This window comes from Protopterus annectens, chromosome 4.part1, assembly GCF_019279795.1.
Source record: "Protopterus annectens isolate FY-2018-M chromosome 4.part1, PAN1.0, whole genome shotgun sequence".
Lineage (NCBI taxonomy): Eukaryota > Metazoa > Chordata > Ceratodontiformes > Protopteridae > Protopterus > Protopterus annectens.
In genome coordinates this window covers 442,511,526-442,535,650 of record NC_056734.1, presented here as the reverse complement: position 1 = coordinate 442,535,650, position 24,125 = coordinate 442,511,526, and the positions used below count along the sequence as shown (strand labels likewise).

The window sequence follows — 24,125 nt, the reverse complement described above, 5'->3', positions numbered from 1 at the left end:
GCAAGTACAGAGGTTCATAGGTAGGTACTAGACTATTGGCCCTGGGGAGTATACAAGCCCAGCCAAAAAGGTACCCTGGCTTTTGCCACCCAAGAAAATTATTTCCCTGTGCCACTGTCGAGCAGAGCCACATAGGTGATCCCTGTAGTGAATTTCCTATATCCCATCCAATCATCAAGATTTTTCTTGAAGAGTGCTAATGTGGAGCTTTGTTTGATATAGATAAGTAGTTTATTCCAGAGTATGGGAAGTCTCTGGGACAGGAATCTATCCCTCTGGCATGTTCTGTTTATTGTGGTGACAAGGTTTAGGTCCCTAGAGCATGTAGCTCGGAGGGATTGGGATTTCTTTAAGTGGAGCATGTCCAACAGCTCCGGGTTTGACATAGCTTTGTATGTTAGGAGAGATCACCTCTGAGTAGACGATATGTGATGGAGTAAAGCTGGTGTTTTTTGAGACAGTCTGCGTAGGGCATCTGTTTGAGGCCGGTAATCCTCTTTGTGAGGTATTTCTGCGGCCTTTCCAGTTGTAGATGTCTTGTGAGGTACATACCAAACGGGGCATTGTACTCTATAATGGATCTAATGAGTGATGAGTAGAGGGGAACAATTACCTCTTTTTTTCTGGATGAGAAACCTTTTGTGATGAGATGTGCCACGTAGAAGGAGTTCCTGACTACTGTGGTGATGTGATTATCAAAAGAGAGACTACTGTCCACCTGTGTCCCAAGGTCTCTTATCACACTTTCAGTGTTAAGTATACTACTGCCTATGTTGTAGTTCATGGGTACAGAGTTTTTACCAAAGGGGATGACAGTGCACTTTTTGGCATTGAACTTGAGGCCATGGCTTTGACACCAGGCATCTGTCTCAGTGAGGCCCTTTTGTAGGATGTCCACATTGTTAGGGGTTTCGATTATGGCTCCTAGTTTGCAGTCATCTGCAAACTTCATTAGCCAAAGACCTTTGAGTGTTAGCCTGTACTTCAGAGAAGTAGATACTAAACAGGAGGACCCAGGACTGAACCCTGTGGTACTCCACTTGTCACTGGTAGGAAGTCAGATTTGGAGTCTGCTACTTTCACAGTGTGGGTTCTGTCAGTGAGCCACTATGGCTTTGGTGACTGCTTCAAAAAAGTCTATCAGGTTTAGGAGACATGATCTGCCTTTTACAAACCCGAACTGGGTGGGATCTAGAGTTTGGAGATTACCAATCTCTTTGTTTATAAGTTCCATGATGATACGTTCCATGGCCTTGCAGACCAAGCTCGTCAGGCTAATGGGGCGATAGTTCCTGGGGTCCATGGTGGCTCCCCCCTTGTGTAGTGGGATAACCATTGCTGTGTGCCATTCAGCAGGCACAAAGACTGAGGTGAGGCTATGATTGAACATGGCACTTAGGTGGGGTGCCAGTTCGTTCTGTAGTTCGTGTAGAATGCAGCATGGGATGTTGTCTAGTCCCATGGATGCTGTGTTCTTGGTTTTGGAGAGTGTGGTTTTTACCTGTGCAGCCGTGATTACAGGAACTTTGCATTCTTCCGGTATAGAGATGGGCTCTTCAGGGGGTGAGAGGGGGGGGTAAAGTTAGCACTGAACCTATCTGCCAGGATGTTGGCCAATATCAGTTGGCTCTGTATATTTAGTGCCATTGTGCTGTAACTCAGAGCAGATCTGAGTGTTGCCATTGAGATTCTTGACATAGCTATAGAATGCTTTGTGGTTGTCTTTAGAATCAGTGGCAATTTTGTTTTCATAACTAGCTTTGGAGGATTTTATCAGGGATCGCAGCTTCTTGCTGAAGCTGACCAGGGAGCTCCTCCACTCGTGGGATTTTACTCTCTTTTGCAAGAGTTTCTTCCTTCTGTTGTACAGTTTGTTTATGGCAGGGGACCACTAGATTGGCTTCCTTTTTTTGGAGGATAGCATCTTTGTTCTGTTTGGGATAGCACAATCCATGCACTCATGTAAGGTATTAGTACCCAGGCTGGCAGTGAGACACCACTGTCAGAGGATACCAGACTTCCTATGGAAGGGGAGCTGGGAAGGGTTACAAAGAGAGAGACTTGAGACAGGTTCAGCTCTCAGACCTTACATTACAAGGCCTGAAAGAGGTAGCTAGTGAGGCACCTGGTTCTCAAGGGAAGGGAGAACCTGTATACTGGGATAAAGGGTTACTGTACAGAGAGCGGATCCCCGAGGGACACTAGAGGGTAAGAGAATACAGCAGTTGGTAGTGCCCAGAGCCTACCATCTGGCACTTCTAGCCATAGCCCATGATATTCCCTTTGCAGGTCATATGGGCATAAAATGTACAAAGAGACATATTATGCAGAACTTTTATTGGCCTGGGATTTCCAGAGATGTAACAGGGTACTGCAGGATTTGTGTGCAGGGGCAAAAAGGTAGGCAAGGCTTGAGACAACATGAAAGCACCTTTGATGCCTTTGCCTGTGATTGTAGAGCCATTTCAGAGGGTAGCTATTAATATTGTGGGACCTCTGAGTACCTCAAGTTCCACAGGGAAAAAGTATATCCTAGTAGTAGTAGATTATGCTACAAGATACCATGAGGCAGTGGCTCTGTCCTTCATTGAAGCAGAAAAGGTGGCAAGTGTTTTGTTAGATATTTTGTGCAGGGTAGGTTTCCCAAAAGAAATACTGACTGACAGAGGTGATCATTTCATGTCAGACCTACTGGCTTGTCCTTGGAAGTATTATGGGGTGAAGCACCTAAAGACATCCCCCTACCATCCCCAGACTAATAATCTTATAGAGAGGTTAATTTCTGCACTCAAGACCATGCTATGGGCATTTGCAGACCAGGTCAAGAGGGAGTAGAACAATTATTTGCACCATCTGTTGTTTGCTTATAGAGAGGTACCCCAGGAATCCACAGGTTTTTCACCCTTTGAGCTGTTGTATGGGGCATAGGGTGAGGGAACCACTAGATTTAATTTGAGATGAGTGAGAGGGTGTGTGTGAATCCCACAAGGAGTTTATTCTGGCATATGTCCTAAACCTCAAGAGAAGATTCAGGGAACTCGTGGGCCTGGCCCAGGAGAACCTGGCAGAAGTTCAACAGCAGAAAAAGGTCTGGTATGATAGGAATGCTCAAGCTAGAAAGTATGCTGTAAGGCAGCAGGTAATGGTTCTCATTCCTGTCAGACACAACAAGCTGCAGGCAGCTGGTGAGGGACCTTACAAGGCGGTAAGGAATGTTAACTACATGGTAGATCTGCTAGGCAGGATGCAGGGACACAAATTGCACCTTGTTAACATGATGAAACCTTACCATGCTAGGGAGGCCCTTGTGCTGAGTATCTGCAGTGGATTGCAGGAGGAGTCTGAAGGAGATCTGGAGACTGATCTCCTCAGTGAGGCTCGGATTGATGCCTCAGTGGAAGGGGTACAATGTCCCAGCAGCTATCTCCTACTCAGGTTCGAGAAATACGAGCAGTGTTACAGGAGCCTGGGGACATGTTCACTGGGAAACCAGGGTGCACCCACCTGGTACAGAACCATGTAGATACAGGACCCCAAAGGCCTATTAAGCAAGCCCCTTACAGGGTACCTGAGAGAGTCAAACAGACTCTGAGGGAGGAGATACAGGGAAAAGTTGGAACTAGGGATAATTCAGGAGTCCAGCAGTCCCTGGGACACTCCACTGGTGCTGGTACCAAAGAAGGATGGCAGCACCAGTTTCTGTGTGGAATACAGAAAATTAAATAGTCACACAGAGTCAGATACTTACCTAAGACAGATAAAGCCCTAGAGCAGCTGGGTGGGGCTAAGTATTTACCACCATTGATCTTACCAAGGGTTACTGGCAGGTGCCCTTGAATCCCAGTGCTAGAGAGAGTTCAGCCTTTATGACTCCTTTTGCCTTGTATGAGTTCAGAAAAATGCCCCTTGGGATGAAAAATGCCACAGCGACTTTCCAGAGGCTGGTAGATCATATCCTAGCAGGAGTAGGAGATTTTTCCCTTGCTTACCTAGATGATATTGCCATCTGCAGCCATTTCTGGCAAGAGCACCTTCAGCATGTCAGGGAGGTGCTGGGCAGACTACAGAGGGCAGGGTTGACCATTATGCCCAGCAAATATCAGGTGAGTATGGCAGAGGTCTCCTACCTCTTGGGACATAGGCTGGATAGTGTTAAGTTCAGGCCAGAACCTGCCAAAGTGGAAGCCTTTCAGGCATGGCCTGCACCTATTACTAAAAAGCAGGTGAGGGCATTTTTAGGGACAGCAGGGTAGTACAGAACGGTTGGCCCCAGTTATAGTACCATAGCTGCTCCCCTCAAAGACCAGACATGGAAAAACAGGCCAGATAAGGTAGTGTGGACCTCAGCATGTGAGCAGGCATTCCAGAAGCTTAAAGGAGCTTTGGGAGGACCCCCTCTGGTAGCCAGTCCAGATTACAGCAAATAATTTGTTGTGCAGATGGATGCTTCAAGCCATGGGGTGGGGGCTGTACTTAGCCAGATTTCTTCAGAAGGAGAAGAGCACCCATTGGTTTATCTCAGTCATAGGCTCCAACCCAGTGAGAATGCTATGCAGCTGTAGAAAAGGAATGTCTAGCCATAGTGTGGGCACTGCAGAAACTTCAGCCTTATCTGTATGGAAGGTAATTCACTGTAGTTACAGACCACAATCCCCTAACATGGCTATATCAAGCCAGCCAGCAAAATGCCAAGTTACTAAGGTGGAGCATAGGGATGCAAGCATATGATATGACAGTGCAGCACCACAGTGAGGTTAGCAATGCCAACGAAGATAGGCTTTCAAAACAGGGAATTGGGTAAGGTATTCCTAGATAGGCTCAACTCTCTCAAGCAATGTTTCTCAAGGGCCACTTGGAAAACTAGCTTGAGTTCTCATGGGATGGAGAATTGTGAAGGCTGCCAGCCCAGCTAGCTGGAATTCTGTAATTAATTCTATGTTATTTGTGAATAGTAATATGGTTGGTATGCTTGTCTTACAAATGTAAGAAAACTGTATGTTATGTACTGAGCTTCAAGAATGTAACCACAGTATGAACTAAAACAACCTCTTGCCAATGAAGAATCTCACTTTAAGCCTTCCCAACAAAGACAGACCAGGCTCCCTTACTACTGCCGCTAGAATTGCAGTGTCTATTTTCATAATGTAAAAATGCACTTTAGTTAGCCAAAAGTGAAAATGTACCAGCTAGTTACAACAAGTGATTTTTACTTTAAGCCTCCCTGTGTGTTTCCCACCAGGATACCTTTCTACAGCCACTAGAATTACAGCCCCAGTCTTCTTAATGTAGAAATACACTTTGTTAGCCAAAAGTAAAAAGGTATCTGAAACAATTCAAATAACTAACTACAACAAGTATTTATCACTTTAAGCCTGTGCATATCCCAATTGACAAACCAGACTACCTTTCTATGCCACTGGAATTGCAGTCCAAGTCTTCTGAATGTAAAAACACACTTGAGTTAGCCAAAAGTGAAAAGGAACCAGAAACAAATCAAACAACTAGCTGCAAGTAATTACAAGGAAATTCATATGCAGAAAAGCCAGCAATGAGGAACTCATACTTTAAGGCAATTTCAAAGCAGATTAACAGTCTAAGGGGAGGGCCTCCCCAGTTTCATCTGTCAGTACCCAGCAGGATGAACAGAGGAGATAAGACTGGGAGGAGCTTCCAAAGCCAGATATACAGTAGGGATGGGCAGCACAAAATCCTCAAAGTGTGAAAACACAGCAGGAACAAAACTGATAAACATGGTAAGATAAGTGCAGTATTTAAAATATGATAACCTATATAAGAGCTATGAAAAATAACAATGGATATTGTTTTAAAAGTGACTAAAACACATAATTAGATCAGCAATGCTGATAATCCATTTAAGAACTCAGAAAAATAACTTCAAATCAATTTATAGCTGTAGCTTTAGATTCAGAAGAGAGATAGTAAAAATGCAAAAAAATGAGAGTCTCTCAGAACTGACCTAAACATCTAGACACCTAGCCAAAAGTGAAAAGGTACCAGCAAAATGATTTCAATTAATAGCTTTAACTTCAGAATTAAAACAAACACAAACAAGAACAACACAATGCTGTGTAGCATTTTAAATGTAATTTAATTGTACTTTCCTAGATGCAAAATATAATCCAAATGCTTTGTTTCAAGGTTGCAAGTCTCCCAGCACTAAGGTGATTGACTGTTTGTGTAATGTAAAATACCAGAGGTCTACTTTTAAATACCACAAGCTTTAGTTACAACTCACACAGCAGTCTCAAGCTGACTTTTTGTTTAAGTTTAAAAAGTGACTAAACACAGAATTAGGTAAGCAGTGCTCATAGTCTATTTAAGAGCTTAGACAAATAACAGTGGGATACTGTTTGAGAAGTGACTAAAACACATAATGTCATAAGAAATCTTAATAATCCACTTAAGAGTTCAGAAAAATTACAATGGACACTGGACAACACAAATCAGTTTACAGCTGGTGGTTCCAGATTGAGAAAACAGATAGTAGAAATGCAATAAAATGAGAGCCCACACTGCGCTCATTTATTAACCTAGACACAGGACAGAAACCACTTGAAAAACACTGTAGACTATAAAGTATTGCAACTATAACAAAGTATTCAGTTATTAGCATTAACATCAGATTCAGAACAAAGAAAAACTGGAATGAAACTGAATTTAATGGTAACTAAAGTGTTGCATTTTAAAATAGTTTAAATGTGCTTCCCTGGATGTAAAATGTCATCCAAATGCTTTGTTTCCAAGCTTCCATACATCCTCATTTAAATCATTTTTGTGTGGATAAATCAGCTTTGTGTGGGATACTTGTTTGTGCTTCTTAAGAATTTGAACATAAAGCTATTAATTGAAGGCATTTCTTATAGCGGCAATACTTTTCAAATAGTTTCTCTGCTGTGCCTAGGGGTTTAAATCATTTCTTAGTGGGCTTTCATTTTATTTCATTTTACTATTTCTCTTCTGAATCTGAAGATATAGTTATTAATTGATTTGGGTTTTACAGTATCCAGTGTTTTTTTTTTTTACTGAGCTCTTAAGTGGATTATTCAAAACTGATAATTTAATTCTGTGTTTTTGACTCACTTTTCATACTTAAAAGCATTGGAAACTGGGAAGCTGAAAATCTCTCATTAAGCTAATACAAAACAAACGATGTGGACTCCATTTTACATCTAGGAAGTAAATGTAAACTACTGCACTTGTCTTACCATTTAAAACCATTTTACGTGGTTCTTATTTGTGCTTGTTATGAATCTAAAAATCAAGCTATTAATTGAAGCCATTTTTTTCACTTGCAATGCTTTAGAATCTGTAGTGCTTTTAATGTTATTTCTGCTAAATGGGTTCTCATTTTACTGCATTTTACTATCTGTCTTCTGAATCTGAAATTACAGCAATAAATTCATTTCAGTTTTACAGTATCTAGTATTTTTTCTGAGTTCTTAAATGGATTATCAGCATTACTCATACAATTCTGTATTTTAGTCACTTTTCAAACTTAAAAGAAAAAGCTGTCTTTGGCCAGCTGTGTGAGTTGTTACCAGAGTCTGTAGTATTTAAATACAATGGTAGCTTGAAATTTCTGCAAAATTTGGGAGAATAAGTACTATTGGCTAGAGCTTTAAGCCATTTCCAGCCCCCTGGTATTCTATCATTCAAAACTAGTCAGTCATCTTACTGTTTGGACTATTGTGAACTTGGAAGCTGAAAAGCCCTCATTACACTATTACAAAACAATGGATGTGGACTCCATTTTACATGTGGGGAGTAAATGTGAACTCCTGCACCTGCATTATCATTTCAATTGGTTTTGTGTGGTTACTGTTTGAGTTTGTACTGAATCTGAACTTAAAACTATTTATTGAAGGCATTGTTTATAGTTGCAATGCTTTAGAGTCTACAGTGCTTTTCAAGTTGTTTCTAAGCTGTGTTTAAATCAGTTCTGAATGAGCTCTCATTTATTGCATTTTACTCTGTCTCTTCTGATTCTGAAGATACAGCTATAAATTGATTTTGGTTTCACAGTATCCGGTTTTTTTTTTTTTTTTTGAGCTCTGAAGTAAATTATCAACATTGCTCATCTAATTCTGTGTTTTAGTCACATGTCAAACTTAAAACAAAAAGCCAGTTTTGGTAACCTGTGTGAGTTGTAAATAGAGCTTGTGGTATTTAAACCCAGTGGGAGTGGGACCTTTCTGCAAAATTTGTTAAAATAAGCACTATTGGCAAGAGCTTTAGGCCATTCCCAGCCTCCTGGTATTTTATATTAAACAAGCCGTCTGCCATCTTAGTCTCTGGGCTGTTAGAAGCTTGGAAGCTAGAAAACTTTCATTAAGCTAATACAAACCATTTAGTCTCTATTTTGTATCTGGAGAAGTACATTTAAACTAATATACTTATCTTACCATTTAAATCAGTTATGTGTGGTTTGTGTTTGTATTTGTTATTTATCTGAAGTTGCAACTATTAATTAAATGCATTTTAAAGCTGCAATGCTATATATTCTGCAGTACTTTTCAAGCAGTTTCTATGCTATGCCTAGATGTTTGTATTGGCTCTGTGTGTGTTCTCCTTTTGTTATATTTTTACTTTTTCTCTTTTGAATCTGAAACTACTATAATGGTAGTTTTAGTTTTTTGTAAAATTTGGGCAAATAAGCACTATTGACTAGATTGTTTAGCCATTTCCATCCTGATGGCATTTTTATATTTTACAAGCAGTTAGCCATCTTAGTGTTTGGACTCTTGGAAGCCAAATAGCTCTCCCTAGGCTAATACCAAATAAAGTATATGGACTCCATTTTGTATCCAGCAAAGTATTATTAAACTACTGTATTTATCTTGCCATTAAAATCAGTTTTGAATGATTCTGTGTTGTGTGTTTTTGTATCCAACTTTAAAGATATTAATTAAAGGCATTTTATATTTACAGGGCTTTATTTTCTGCAGTGCTTTCAAAGTTGCTTCTGTACTATTCCTAGGTGTTTAAATCAGTTTGAGTGAGATGTCATTTTTTTGTATTGTCATCTAACTCTCTTCAGAATCTGAATCTACACCTAGAAATTAATTTGTGTTTTACAGTATTCATTATTGTTGTTTTTTTTTTTTTAACTGGATTATCAGCATTGCTCATCTAATTATGTGTTTTAGTTATTTTTTTTTTCAAACAGTATCCATTGTTATTTTTTAAAAGCCTGAAGTGGATTATAAGCATTCTGTGTTTTAGTCTCTTTTTAAACTTAAAAAGCCAGCTTTGCCAACTGCATAAGGTGTAACTATACCTTGAAGTAATTAAACACTGTGGGAGTTGGAAATCTTTGCCAAATTTGGGAAAATAAACACTATTGGCTAGAGCTTTAAGTCCTTCCTAGCCTTCAGGCATTACATGAGTAGTCTGCCATCTTAGATTATAGACTCTAGGAAACTTGGAAGCTGAAAAGCTTTCCTTAATTTAATACAAGAGAAAGCATTTGGACTCCATTTTGCATCCAGGGAAGTGCATTTAAACTACTGCATTTGTCCTACCATTGCAATTTGTTTTGTGTGTTTCCTGCGTGTTTGTTTTTTTATGAACCTGAAGTTAAAGCTATTAATTTTAGGCATTTTTATTATTGCAGCCCTTTATAGTTTGCAGTGTGTTTCAATTTTTTTTCTGTGCTATGTCTAGGTGTTTAAATCACTTCTGAGTCTGCTCTCATTTTATTCATTTTTACTAGCTCTCTTGAGAATCTGAAGCTATATCTATATACTGATTTAGGTTTTAGAGAATCCATTGTTATTTTTTAGCTTTGAAGTGGATTATTAGCAATGCTGTTCTAATTATGTGTTTTAATCACTTTTGAAACAGTTATTTTTCTGAGCACTTAAGTATTACTCATCTGATTCTGTGTTTTAATCACTTTTCTTACTTAAAACAAAAAGCCAGCTTTAGCCAGCTGGGTTAGTTGTAACTAGAGCTTGTGGTAATTAAACCAAGTGGGAGTGGGAAATGTCAGCAAAATTTGAGAAAATAAGCACTTTGACTACAGCTTTAATAAATGTCCAGACTCCGTGTATTTTATATTATGCATACAGTCAGTTATCTTAGTCTTTGGAGTTTTTAAACCTTGGAAGATGAAAACCTTTCCTTAAGCAAATACCAGATAAAAAATTGTATACTCCATTTCACATCTAGGAAAGTGCTATTGCACTTATGTTACCATTTAAATCAGCATTTTGTGGTTCCTATTTGTGTTTGTTCTGAATCTGAAGTGCCGAAGAGCTGTTTACTGAATTTCCTCTTTGCACTTATTTTTAAAATCGTTTTTTTCTCAAAACTTGCATTTTATCTGTCTTTGGCCTAGCACTCTTGTGTGGGGTCATTTACTGCACTGTTATAACTTCTTGATACTTGTTAACCTCTGCTATCTCTGAAAAAACAAAAAAAACAAAAAAATCTTGCTTTTTTCCCACTTTTCTGAGATTTAAAAAAGTTCAGTTACAGGCTTGCTGTTCTTGAACTGTTTGTAAGTTTCTGTGAGGCCATTTTTTGCTTGGGCTAAAGGAAAGTCTCTCTGTTGATTAGTGGCAGTGAAAAACATGCCCCTGTGGGAGTGGTTACTGACTTGAAACTGTAGTTTTATTGGCCATTCTGGGTCAATTCCAAAACTCCTTCATCTTCCTCTCTTAAAACCTGGTTGCCTCATGGTTTTGGCGTCTTTTCAGGCTTGTTGGTTGTTGGTGAAGCACCCACCAAGAGGAGAAAATGCTGAGAGAAGAAAGGAGCCACTTTTGAGACTTTAAGTATTTTTCCTCTGTTTATTTGCTAAGTTTTTCTGCATAGCCACCTATTTTGAACATTTTCTGGCTTGTTAAATTTGATTTCTGCATTAGTAACTGTATTTAGAGCACAACCTAGAGATGTTTACTGAATTTCCTGTTTGCACTTATTTTTAAAATCGTTTTTTTCTCAAAACTTGCATTTTATCTGTCTTTGGCCTAGCACTCTTGTGTGGGGTCATTTACTGCACTGTTATAACTTGTTGATACTTGTTAACCTCTGCTATTTCTGAAAAAAAAAAAAAACAAAAAAAAAATCTTGCTTTTTTCCCACTTTTCTGAGATTTAAAAAAGTTCAGTTACAGGCTTGCTGTTCTTGAACTGTTTGTAAGTTTCTGTGAGGCCATTTTTGCTTGGGCTAAAGGAAAGTCTCTCTGTTGATCAGTGGCAGTGAAAAAGATTGAGCAGCCTGCCTGACCCTGTGGGAGTGGTTACTGACTTGAAACTGTAGTTTTATTGGCCATTTTGGGTCAATTCCAAAACTCCTTCATCTTCCTCTCTTAAAACCCTCTTTTGCACGGTTTTGTGCATTTTTAAGCATAGCGCAACAGTGGGCAGCGCCGCCTAATTGGGTTTAAACTATTCCTGGCTCCACAAAGTCTGCTCTTCACTTTTTCCCTTAGAACTGCTCTATCTCTCAATTTAAACACCATATTCTCATTCTAAGGCCCTTCACTGGTCCAATTAAGTAATCCTACAAGTTAGCACTATTAAACCATAAGCACTACTTACTCTTATACTCTCTACGATTACCTTGTCCTCTATTGGTCCATCTTACATTCAGTTTCCCTATTACTCTAGCATGTCCAAAGGTCAGTCAATGGTTTCCTCTCCAGTCCAGTTGGTGAATCTGGGAGTTTTGAGGCAATGTTACAACTGTCTCATGTACATGGACAACCCTCTCCTCCTCCAAACAGGTTCAAATATATGTGAGAGATGCAACTATTTAGCCAAATTGGAGACTGAGCTCTATCATCTCAAAACTGGTGTAACCAGTCAGGAGGAGAAGGTAACCTCACACAACACAATTCCAGTATCACATAGTCCCACCACATCAGCGAACCAAACACATAAATACACAAAAACATACTCGGAGGCTCTAAATAAAAATCTACCTAAGCAACAGAGACCTCCAAAGCAGACATCCAAGCAAACGCTACCTCAAAACAAAACACACACAACACATAACCCACAAAGTCAGTGTGCCAAGCAGCCACAGCCCTTAAGGCTGAATAACACACCTGATACTCTTGTTATAGGTGACTCTATTGTCAGACACACTGACATCCCGCTCACCAGGCTGAATAAAGAGAAGGTCACAGTGAGCTGCCTGTTGGGTGCTAGGATCCGACACATAACGCAAGCAGTCAGGTCACTCCAAAGCAAATACAAATATGACTTGGTCATTGTACATGCTGGTGTGAATGACCTGAGACGTACCTCCCTGGACTACATGAAAAGAGACATAGAGGAGCTCTCTGATCATGTAGCCCAGGCTGGTATGACCCTGACCTTGAGCAGCATCTTACCCTCACCTAGAATGATGCCACAGTACAAAGACAAAATGATCGATTTTAACAATTGGCTAAAATTTTGGTGTCATTCAAAGGGGATCCAGTGTCTGTCAGCCTGGGATGACATGCTCGACAAGCCATGTTGCTTCGCTAGGGACGGCTTGCACCTGTCACCACTGGGCTTTTGGATATTGGCAAAGGCTTTTGCCACCCCCATAGTGCCTTTTTTAGGCAAGGCTGGAAAGTCAAACCCACCCCCATAGACAGCACAAGGAACAAGAAACTAAGGGTAATGCTGCTAAACGCCAGAAGTCTTAACCTCAAGATGCACACACTCGAAGCTCTCCTCAGTATGTAGAACATCGATATCTGTACAGTGACAGAAACCTGGTTCAAGGCTCCAGAGAGCACCCCAGCACTACCAGGCTATACCTCATATCATGCTTTTCGGCCCCAAAACCCGGACCGAACCACAAAAGGAGGGGGAGTTTCCGTATTTATCAAGGATATCCACACCTCCAGGTTAGTGGCATTGCACGAAGTATCGGAGACCATCCATGTGCAACTAACAGTGGGCAAGACTGCTTTTCAGTTTAAAGCATCCTACAGACCACCCTCTCAAAGTCTGGAATCCCATTCGGCTTTCCTGAAAACATTGGAGAACATGAAGATCTCTCTGAACACCATTATATTGGGTGACTTCAACTACCCAAACATTGACTGGAAGCACTACTCAAGCCCCAGCACCTTAGCCCAAAGATTCCTGGAAATTATAAACTCAAATGCTATGGAACAACTAGTCACCACTCCCACAAGAGGGGACAACATACTAGACCTGATCATTACCAACATGGGGACTCTATGCTCCACACCAGAAGTATATCCCTCACTGGTAACATCAGACCATAAATTAATTTCACTGGATGTCCACATCCCGACCCCACCCCTAGCCCAGAAAACCACAGTGAAAAACTTCTCAAAAGTGAACTTCTCACTTCTCAAAACGGAAGTGGAATCCTTCAAGGCCCCAGGGCCAGTGGAAACTACAGCCGAAACTACAGAATCCTATATAAATGCATTCTACGGACATCTCCAGGAATGCATGGATCATGCTATCCCAAACAAAACCAAGACCCAATCATCCAAAGGCAGGCGTCCAGTCTGGTGGACCCCAGCCATAAATAAACTGTACAACAGAAGGAGGAAGCTACTACATGATAGAGCAAAGTCCCTAATAGGGAAGGCATCTCTGATCAGTACTAGCAAAAAATTACGATCCCTCATAAAATCCTCCAAGGCCAGCTTCGAGAGAAAAATTGCACAGGACACCAAAGACAATCATAAGGCTTTTTTCAGTTATGTTAGAAACCTGGGATGCAACTCCCAGACTTGTTCTGAGTTGATTCTAAACAACAAAAAATACACTGAACCCACAGACATCGCCAATATGCTGGCAGACAGGTTCAGTGCAAACCCCCCCCCTCCCCCCGAAAAGAGCAAGTATCTATCCCGGCAGAGGGCTGCCTCCCAAACATCTCAGATGCTCGGGTGAAGGCTGCCCTCTCCAAAGCAAAAAACACTGCTTCCATGGGACCAGATGGTGTCCCAGGTTGCATCCTACATGAACTACAAGAGGAACTAATCCCTCAAATAAAACAGCTATACAATCTCAGCCTCACTACAGGATATGTGCCCACAGAATGGCGTACAGCAACAGTGGTCCCGCTCCACAAAGGTGGAGCCTCTACGGACCCTGGAAACTATCGCCCCATAAGCCTGACTAGCTTAGTCTGCAAGGCTATGGAGAGGATCATCATGGAGCTCATAAACAAAGACAGTGGGGACCTACAGACACTAGATCCTACCCAGTTTGACTTTGTCAAGGGCAGATCCTGCCTTTTGAACCTGGTTGACTTCTTTGAAACAGTCACCAAAGCCATAGATGAAGGGAAGGTAGTCCACACAGCCTATCTGGACCTTGCAAAGGCATTTGACACAATACCCCACTCGGGCATCATAGATAAGCTATCCAGCTTAAATATAAACCCCTATGTCACAAGATGGGTCGCAAACTGGCTCAAAGACAGAACCCACAGAGTGAGAGTTGTTGGAGCCATGTCAGACTCGAAACCGGTCACAAGTGGCATCCCACAGGGTTCTGTCCTGGGACCACTCTTGTTCGGTATATACTTTTCCGAGGTACAGGCAAACGTGGGAGGACTATGGCTCACCAGGTTCGCAGACGACTGCAAACTGGGCGCCATAATTAACTCTCCAGCTGATACAAACATCCTTCAAAAAGGTCTCACAGAGACAAATAACTGGTGCCAGTGCCATGGTTTAAAGCTAAATGCCAAAAAATGTATAGTCATACCCTTTGGCAAAAACAATGTGCCCACAAATTACCACATAGGCGGAAACCCATTAAGTACAGAGAAAGTTATTAGGGACCTGGGGACCCAAGTTGATAGCAATCTCTCCTTTGAAAACCACATTGCCAAAGTGGTTAGAAAGACCTTCTACATAGCCCACCTCATCACGAAGGGTTTCACATCTAGATCAAGAGAGGTAATCGTGCCCCTTTATTCATCCCTCATCAGGCCCATCATAGAATATAATGCCCCTTTTGGGATGTACCTTACCCGACACCTGCAGCAATTAGAAAGACCCCAAAATTATCTCACCAAGAGGATCAAGGGTCTCAAACAGATGCCATATGCTGCTCGGTTAAAAAAACTCCAGCTCTACTCAGTTGCATACCGCCTACTTCGAGGTGATCTATGCCTGACATACAAAGCTATGTCAAATCCATAATTAATGGACATGCTCCACCTCAGTACATCTAAATCCCTTAGAGCCACACACTTGAGGGACTTGAACCTCAGCACAGAAATAAATAGAACTTGCTGGAGGGACAGGTTCATAACCCAGAGGCTCCCTTCACTCTGGAATAGAATTCCTGTTCATGTGAGGCAGAGCACCTCACTGAATCTCTTCAAAAAGAATCTCGATAAGTGGATGGGGGATCGTAGGTTTGTCCCAGGGATTACTCCCGTGTCACTATTAGACAGAGACACAGTAAACTAAACCTTAAAAAGGGCACAGTATACTCAAATCAAGGGGTGGCGTAAGCCATACAGAATCGGGTTAGGCTTATAATTGCCCCAGGGCAGAGAGCCTAGTATGAACCTATGAACCTATGAAGTTAAAGCTATTAATTAAAAGCATTTTATTGTTGCAATGCTTTATAGTCTGCTGTGCTTTTCAAGTTAATTCTGTGTTGTGCATAGTTAATTAAATCAATTCTGAGTGGGCTTTCATTCTATTACATTTTACCAACTCTTCTGAATCTGAAGCTACAGCTATAAATTAATTTGAAGTTTATAGTATCCATTGTTATTTCTGAGTCGTTAAGTGGATTATCAGCATTGTTTATTTAATTCTGTGTTTTAGTCAGTTTTCAAACACTATCCATTTTCAGAGCTCTGAAATACTATATATATATATATATATATATATATATATATATATATATATATATATAGATCTATGTCAGATGATCAAGTTTTCAGAAAGTCGAAATTCACACAGGTGAAACCATATGACCGAGTTTCCAAAAACTCGAAAAAAAATCTACTTTTTTCTTTTATGCATGAGAGTAAGGCCCTTGTACCACCCATGTGGGGGGCAGCTCTCCCATAGCCTCTGAAAAATTATATACACCAACTCCGTGATCGCACTAAAGTGAAGAAAAGGGTAAATTGCTCAAACCTCTCTGTACAGCACTCTCATTCAAAAATTGCATATACCAATTCCGAGATCGCACTACAGTGGAGAAAAGGGTAAATTTCCCAATCCTCGCTGTACTGCAATCTCATTCAAAAGCTTTGAGTTTACAAAAATTCAATCATATGATCTCGACCTTATGAATTTCAAGTTTCTGAAAACGCTATCAACTGATAGGAATCCATTTAGTCAAAGTAAACTTTATTGTCATTCAGAAATCACACAAGTGAAAAAACTGAACAAAATTCTGTGTCTCTGGACTCAATGTACAGACAACATATAGACTATTTTCAAAGACATTTACACATATATCACCTAGCTATTACATCACAGACATGCAGGTAGACAGACTAATACTGCACATAATTAGAAACACATTTTAACAATTTTTGCAGTGAACACTTACTTGCATGAGACCTTAGTATTGCACAGCTACTTGTCATGACATTGCATTGATCCTTGCACACAAAGACACATTTAAGTATTGCAGTGTGAACATTAGAGTATTGCACTATGGACCTTAAAGTATTGCACTATGGATAACTTACGAATTTTTAACATGTATTGCACTAAAAGAAGAGTTATTTAATTGCATTGCTGCAGCTCTAGATGGCGTTTAAGTTAACATTCATGGTGAATATTGCACCAAACATTAGATGAGACTGATAACCAGGTTAATGCACACTATAAGACAAGCTACTATAGTTTCTACTGACCCAGATGGCCATCATGGAGCATAGTTATTATAGAGTTCAGCAGCCTGATGACATTAGGGAAGAAGCTGTTCTTGAATCTCATAGTTCTGCAATGTATGCTTTAGAAGCGCTTTCCAGATGATAGATCCAGGAGCAGTCTCTAAACAGGGTGACTGCAGTCTTTAATTATTCCTCTGACCCTGCTGAGACATCTGGATAAGTACAAGTCATGGCTAGATGGTAAGGTGGTCTTGATTATCCTCTTGGCTGTCTTCATCATGCTCTAGAGGGATTTACGCTTGGAGGTAGAGCAGCTTCCATACCATACTACGAGGTTGTTCATCAGGATGCTTTCTATAGTACCTCTGTAGAAGGTAGTGAGAACTGTCAATGGGAGATTCACTCTCCTCAGCCTTCTCAAAAAGTGTAATCTCTGGTGTGCTTTCTTGACTATGGCATTGGTAATGGTGTTCCAAGACAAGTCCTCATCGATGTGCACTCCCAGAAACTTCATGCTTCTCACTCTTTTGACTGTTTCCCATTGATGGTAAGGGGAACATGTTCCTTGCAATTTTTCCTGTAGTCCACAATTATCTCTTTTGCCTTGTTTACGTTTAGTGCTAAGTTATTTCCACACCAGGTAATCAGTTGTTCCATCTCATCTTTATACGTTGTTTCATCATTGTTACTAATGAGGCCCACCACTGTTGTGCCATCAGCAAAATTGATGAAATGGTTTGTATTGTACCTGGCTGTACAATTGTGTTAACAGGGTGAACAGCAAGAGACTTAGTACACATCCTTGTGAGACTCCAGTGTTAAGAGTGATGCTATCTAAGGAGTTATTTCCTGCACACACTTTCTGATGTCTGTCTGTGAGGAAGTCAAGAATCCAGTTACAAAGTGGAGTGTTGATGCCTAGTTGGAGTAATTTCATTACCAGATGAAGAGGGATGACTGTGTTAAAAGCAGAGCTGAAGTCAAGGAATAGTACCTTTGCATAGGTGTTTTTATTCTCAAGGTGTTCCAGGGATAGATGGAGTGCTAGAGAGATGGCATCTGCCATAGAGCGGTTTGCTCGGTAAGCAAACTGCAGATGGTCAAGATCAGCAGACAGCATAGATGTTATGGTGTCCTTGACCAGCCTTTCAAAGAACTTCATCATTGTGGAGGTGAGGGCTACGAGACAGTAGTCATTTAGGCAAGATGGTGGAGACTTCTTTGGTAATGGAATGATTTGGGTAGTATATACCAATATATCTGAAAATGAGTGTGACAACAGTGATAATATGAGTAAAAGTTGTTCTATCTGTGCATAAAATGACAACAGACAAGAGTTTTATATAAGTGGTCATTATTTTAAAGCTCAGGGAAATATAAACTGCTTTCAGAAAGCAGCAGGTTATGAACTTAGATGTCCCTAAGTAAAATATTATATAAGGCAAACTAAGATTCAAGAAAGACAGGTTGAAGAACACATAAGGGACACCCCCATGATAGGTACAATGTCTACCCTCTATAACATGCTATATGCTTTGAATGCTTACTTTTAAATATCATAAAAGGTGAAGGACTGATGTTCCATCAATCTGCTTTGCAAAATCCTACATACAGGACCTGCTTAGGTAAGTGTTTCAACACTCCCATCATGTTGTGTTCATGCTTCAGTGGCTTTAATCTCTAACTCTACAAAGCAGCACTCATTTGTTTATTTTATTTTTCTTCCTTGTAACAGATCAGTGTAATGCTAAGATATATTAATACCTGCTTCAGCATTCCATTATTCATTCATCTGCTACTTCACACTTAGTACTTGCAGTGACTGCTATTCAACATTTTTGGGTTTAGCGCACTCTGAATTTATGTTAGCTACTCATTTGTGTCAGTTGTTCATTAAAATTGGTTGACAACTTACCCAAGAACAGAAATAACAGCAGTGAGCAGGTGGACAAAGTAAATATTTCAGCATAGTTTTGCCTCAGGTAGACATACAGTCATAAAAATATTACACCTGCTGAATTAATGAGTGCAGTTCTTTCTACAAATCACAGAGATAACCCAATCCATGTTAATAAAGTTATCTGATAGTCTGTAACAAATTTTGAGAACAAGAGTGTTGTGTGGAAGACCTTTGTGATCACTTTGTAAAAAACTTCACTTATTTCATTGAGTGTTTAATTTAAGGCTTAAACTTATTCAACACTTTCACATTTGTTCTTTTCCTACTAGAAATATTTTCACAGTTGCTCCAGGGAAGTGTGGTGCCTGTGATTTTAATATAAGTAATATTGATGCTGTTATTATGACACATTACAGAGCAGCTACAGATGTGAAAATTCATTTGCAATTTTTGCATAAAACTAACTGCTGTTAATTTATGTGTGTTAACAACAGGTACCACAATAGCATCTACAAGTTCAGTCATGATGCCAAATATAACCACAGCTAGAGGTATTGTACAAAATTTATGTTCTTATAATATTGTTGAAAGAATATATTCAGTACAATTTGAAAAGCTATAAATATTTGGAAATAATTTTAAGAAATTGCTGTGAAATACATTTTTATTAATTACAAGTATACACTGTGTTTAAAGGTGAGTGTGTTCAAGAAGGCAGCCATTATTACCATGTTAAAAGCATGTACCACAATACTCTGCCCTCCTAGTAGAAACACTACACAGTATCTGTAAACACTCTAAGCTACAATTAGTAATTATTCTGCAAGCTGGTAATACAGTACTGAATTCAGGTCTCCCCACCACGTTTTGCTACTCTTCTCATCACTTTAAAGGACTATTAATTGCCTATTTAAATACTTACAGCCTTATTAACAAATTATAACAACCTGAAGTCTGGACTTCTCACTATCATACCAAACTGATAGCAGTTACAGAAACGTGGTTTAAAAATGAAGCAATTTTTCCTCACTTCCCTTCCAGGAAAATACATCAGACTCACAAACAACAGACCTATTAACAGGCAAGGGGTTTAGTTGTAATATTTGAAAACAAAGACGATGACTTCTTTCCAAAATTCCTTGCCACATCCAATGAGCCCCAGCTTGTTACACTACAGATAACTATAGGACCTCACACCAGTATATCTGTCTACAACCTTATATAGGTAGTTACAAAAGGAACAAGACCTAACTTACTCTCTAACTATTCCTTCATAATAGATATCATCCTCACCAACATTCCAGACAGGGTAGAAACACTACACATACTTCCACTACTCAAAGTGACCATTGTCCTACTAGTCTTTAACTTAAGAAACTACTTCTAGAAAGTTTATCAAGATGAATCCTTGATAAGTCAGAAAATATTCTCTGTAATAAACTGCAATCGACTAATTTGAGACAAATCTAGAGCTGTATGTACCCTACATGTATATATCTTGGTTGTCCATGATTTCACATAATATCCCTGATCTCGCCCCATATTTGTGTCCTACCCCTCATAATTTTTTATGGAAATCACTGAGAACTGCAGTTAGTAAGTAACACCAGGTGCTAGAGTTTCATACTTGCTTTTCTCAGAAAATGTATGTTGATGAAAAATCTGTTGTTCTACTAACTTTATAAGTGGTTTAGAGTAACTTTTACAATGTTCATTATTTGTGACTTTAACCAGAATTCTTGAGCAAAGCAGTTGAGAGTTATGCCAATATTTGCATTATCCACTTTGATTAATCTGTAATTCACTATACAAGACAAACTATTTCCACTGAAAAAGATTAGATGATACTGTAAAACTACTTAATGACTAACTGATTATTTGAAAAAAATTGACCATATTCAGGGAAAATGTGAAAGTTGAAATGCTATCCCACTCAATAACAATAAGCTTTTAAAATTTCAAAACCTACGTAAAGAGGTATGAGTCAGAGCCCATACTCTAAAAGCTACTTAAAATAGACAGATGAAGCAGAAACACTTTGGCCAATCCAACCAGTTTTGGCAAACAGTGAAAAGCATCATCACCAATAAACTTTCCAGAACAAGAAGCAGCTACTTCATTTTCATTTAATAAGAATATGCTAAACAGTGATGGCCGCAGTGGTGCAGCGGTTAGCATTGTCGCCTCACAGCAAGAGGTTCTCCAGTTTAATTCTTGGCTGGGGTGCCTTCTGTGTGGAGTCTGCATGTCCTCCCTGTGGTCCTGTGCTTTTCCTCGGGGTGCTCTGGTTTCCTTCCACATTCCAAAAACATGCAGTAGGTGGATTGGACACTTTAACTTGGCTGTAGGTGTGTGTGTACGTGAGTGAGAAGTACAAATGAACTATCGTGGCAGGGCTAGCCACCCAGCAGTGTAAAAACTTGGCTCGCGATGATTGCCGCTACAGAAGTAACACCCTGACCCCATATACAAAAACAGAAAAAAGGGGTTGAAGATGGATGGATGGATGCTAAACAGCACTAGAGATAATGCTATATCTTTTCTAAGTGCCACTGCACCATTTAAGTATTACCAGCCATTGACTCCATCTACCCAATGCACAAGTATCTACAAGAGTTTGCTTTCTTCTTCAAGAAAATCAGCTTTGAGTTAAAGATCTTTGATTTAAAATTGACAACACGTACAATCATGAATTTTCAACTGTTTTTCCTAAAATACTTAAACTTGCTAATCCTATAGTGAGCACACCTCTCACTTACATTTATAATCTTATTCTCACAATATGTTCTATACCCACCAGTTTTACAGTTTTATGCTTGCACTAATTTTTCCTCTCCCTAAAGTCCCTTCCTCTTCAGATGCAGCAGGTGCTCAACCTATTGCTCCATGGCCAAATCTGAATAGGTAATCTATGACCAAAATATGGAATGCATTAACTATAACATTCTTACTAACACACAATAAGGCTCCACCTTAATTGTAGCACCTTTATTGTTATATACTCTCTAGCCACATCTATGAAGACATGGACAATGGGCTGTTAATCAGTGACATCTTCTTGGACACAAAACATACCTTTGAGACTTTCTATCAGAACAGTTTATTAGAAGGGCTACCCACTACTGTGGTTTCTCTACAGAAGTTAATATTTAGTTGAAAAATACTTCTCAGTTAGAACATTTTTAGTGTTGGGATATAATACCCATACCAAAACTTGTATAATCATAGGCATCCCACAGTTCTCAGTGTAGGGCCTGTTTTGTTCTCACTTATTTGTTCAATTTACCTGTTATAAGAATTCCCTCAGGTTTTATGCAAGTGGCTTTGTTATTTCTAAGTCAGGAAGAATTTATAGTCTATTTCAAAAACATTGCAGCAAGATTGCAAAGCATTGTGGAATTGATTAACTGCAAACAAACTTATACTCAAAACATCAAAGACTGGTGTTATGCTATTCAATATTCCAGAAAGACTCAAGAATCATTCCAATATCACAATGTACATTTCATGGACATTTCATGGCAAAATCCAAGAAATACCACAACATCAGTCCTGATTCCAAACTATCAGTTCTTTACTCATCACTTTACTTTACTTTACTAATTGCATAACACTTAAGAAAATGCTAACTCAACTATAAGTTTCATATAAAATAGCCAACCTATTAAGTAAGGAAGCTAGACAAGCCTTAGCTCTCAGTGTATTCCACCCTAGGTTAGAATAGGGACTATCTCACCTTATCCTGTATTCCTGCTTTGACTCTACATGTAGGGGGCATTAGGAAAAAGAAAAAATCTAGTATATTAGCACAACTTGTACAGACCTATGGTGAGGACCACAAATTTAAGTTTTTAGTGTTGGAATTGCTGGTTGATAACAAAAGAGGTGGTGATGTGAACAGTAAGACAGAAGAAAAGGAATTGAGATGGAGTCTGACATTACAGGCACATGTATATCTAGGCCTGAATGATAAAATATCTCTTAGGCCAGTTTTGAAACTACGTCCATTAAAACATTGAACAGGAGTAAGAGATTTGGTTGAGTATGGTTTATATCTGCAATAATTTCACACTCGTATGTTACGTACTATTTATATAGGTGTAATAGTTTTAAGGCAATCAATATGGTTTGTTTAGTCTATTTTTATAGATATCTACCTTAACATTTAATATAGAATTTCTACTTTTTTATTAATAGGGGTTAGTTTTACTCTACTGAAGAATTTCCAGTTTGGTTTAGTTGTTTTATGTAGTTAGAGTTTTAACTGATGCTAAATCCATGGAAATAGTTGCTTTGTGAGAGTGTTGAACCTTGCACCAGGTCTATGTTATTACCTCGAATGGGCAGTATATCGAATATATCTCCGTCAACACATAAACGCCGAACTACAAGTTCAGCAAACCACCAAACCATCGAAACTGACAACATTGTACGTGTTTGTTGTCCAGCAGCGTGATTGTGGGGATGAGGAAATATATCCTTTTCCCCACTGTAGTGCGGTCTCGAAGTTGGTATATTTAAGTAGGGGGGTGGGGGCACATCCACCCACATGGGGGGTGCAGGGGGGGATTGTCCCCCTGCAAAAAGTGTGTTAATGTAGTTTTACTTCGTTGGGTTTCACTTACCTGAATGGGGCTTTTGATGACGTGATGCGTTCGATGTTTCCATTTTCAATGGTTTGGTGGTTCGCTGAATTTGTAGTTCGGCGTTTATGTGTCGACGGAGATGTATTCAACATACTGCCCGTTCGAGGTTATAATATAGACTCCTTGCACCTTGTGGCTGTGGGGACGAAGCACTAACCATTGTGCCAGTTCTCAATATGATCTTTTCACCTGACTGTAGTAAATTATGTAGAAGGGTGTATATTTAAACAAAGTGTCTATAGCTGTTTTGCTATTGGACTTTGAAGAGAACACCAATTGTTTATTGGTTGTTAGTTAGTTCCTCCCTTAGACACATGTTGTTACTGTATATTTGTGACAACATAGAATTTTATTTGTGTATGGATGAATTCCTATATTTTTATTGGTTGTTAATGTGATTCTAGAATTGTTACAATATGTAAAAGATGCTGTTTTTTATGGTACCGGATTGGATAGTTAGTCAATGTTTAGTAACATGGATTGGTTCATTTTCTTTTTGAATTTCTAGATAAGAAGATGGTTTACTAGGTTCTGTAATGATCTGAAGTAGCAGTACTTTGTTGCTGCAAATGCACTAACCTTTTTATTTTTCAGATAAATAAATTTACATGTGGTGTTTAGCCATGGTGGTCGGTGCCTGCAACCTTTTTCTCTGTTTGTGGGTATATGCGACCTTTGACTTATCCGCAACTCTTTGACCTTCAGTTGTTCTTTTTTGTGGTTGCAACTGGACATGGTGGAAGGCACTA

At 39.5% G+C, this 24,125-nt stretch overlaps 1 protein-coding gene across 8 annotated transcripts in view; it reads left to right on the top strand.

Moving 5' to 3' along the window:
• LOC122800909 (hepatitis A virus cellular receptor 1-like) overlaps positions 1-24,125 on the top strand; it is a 327,925-nt gene that overhangs the window by 271,633 nt on the left and 32,167 nt on the right. For all 8 annotated transcript variants that reach the window (XM_044070261.1, XM_044070254.1, XM_044070257.1 and 5 more), the window contains one exon: positions 19,225-19,281. In XM_044070261.1, the coding sequence (XP_043926196.1) occupies positions 19,225-19,281 (57 nt within the window). The remainder of the gene's footprint in view (positions 1-19,224; positions 19,282-24,125) is intronic.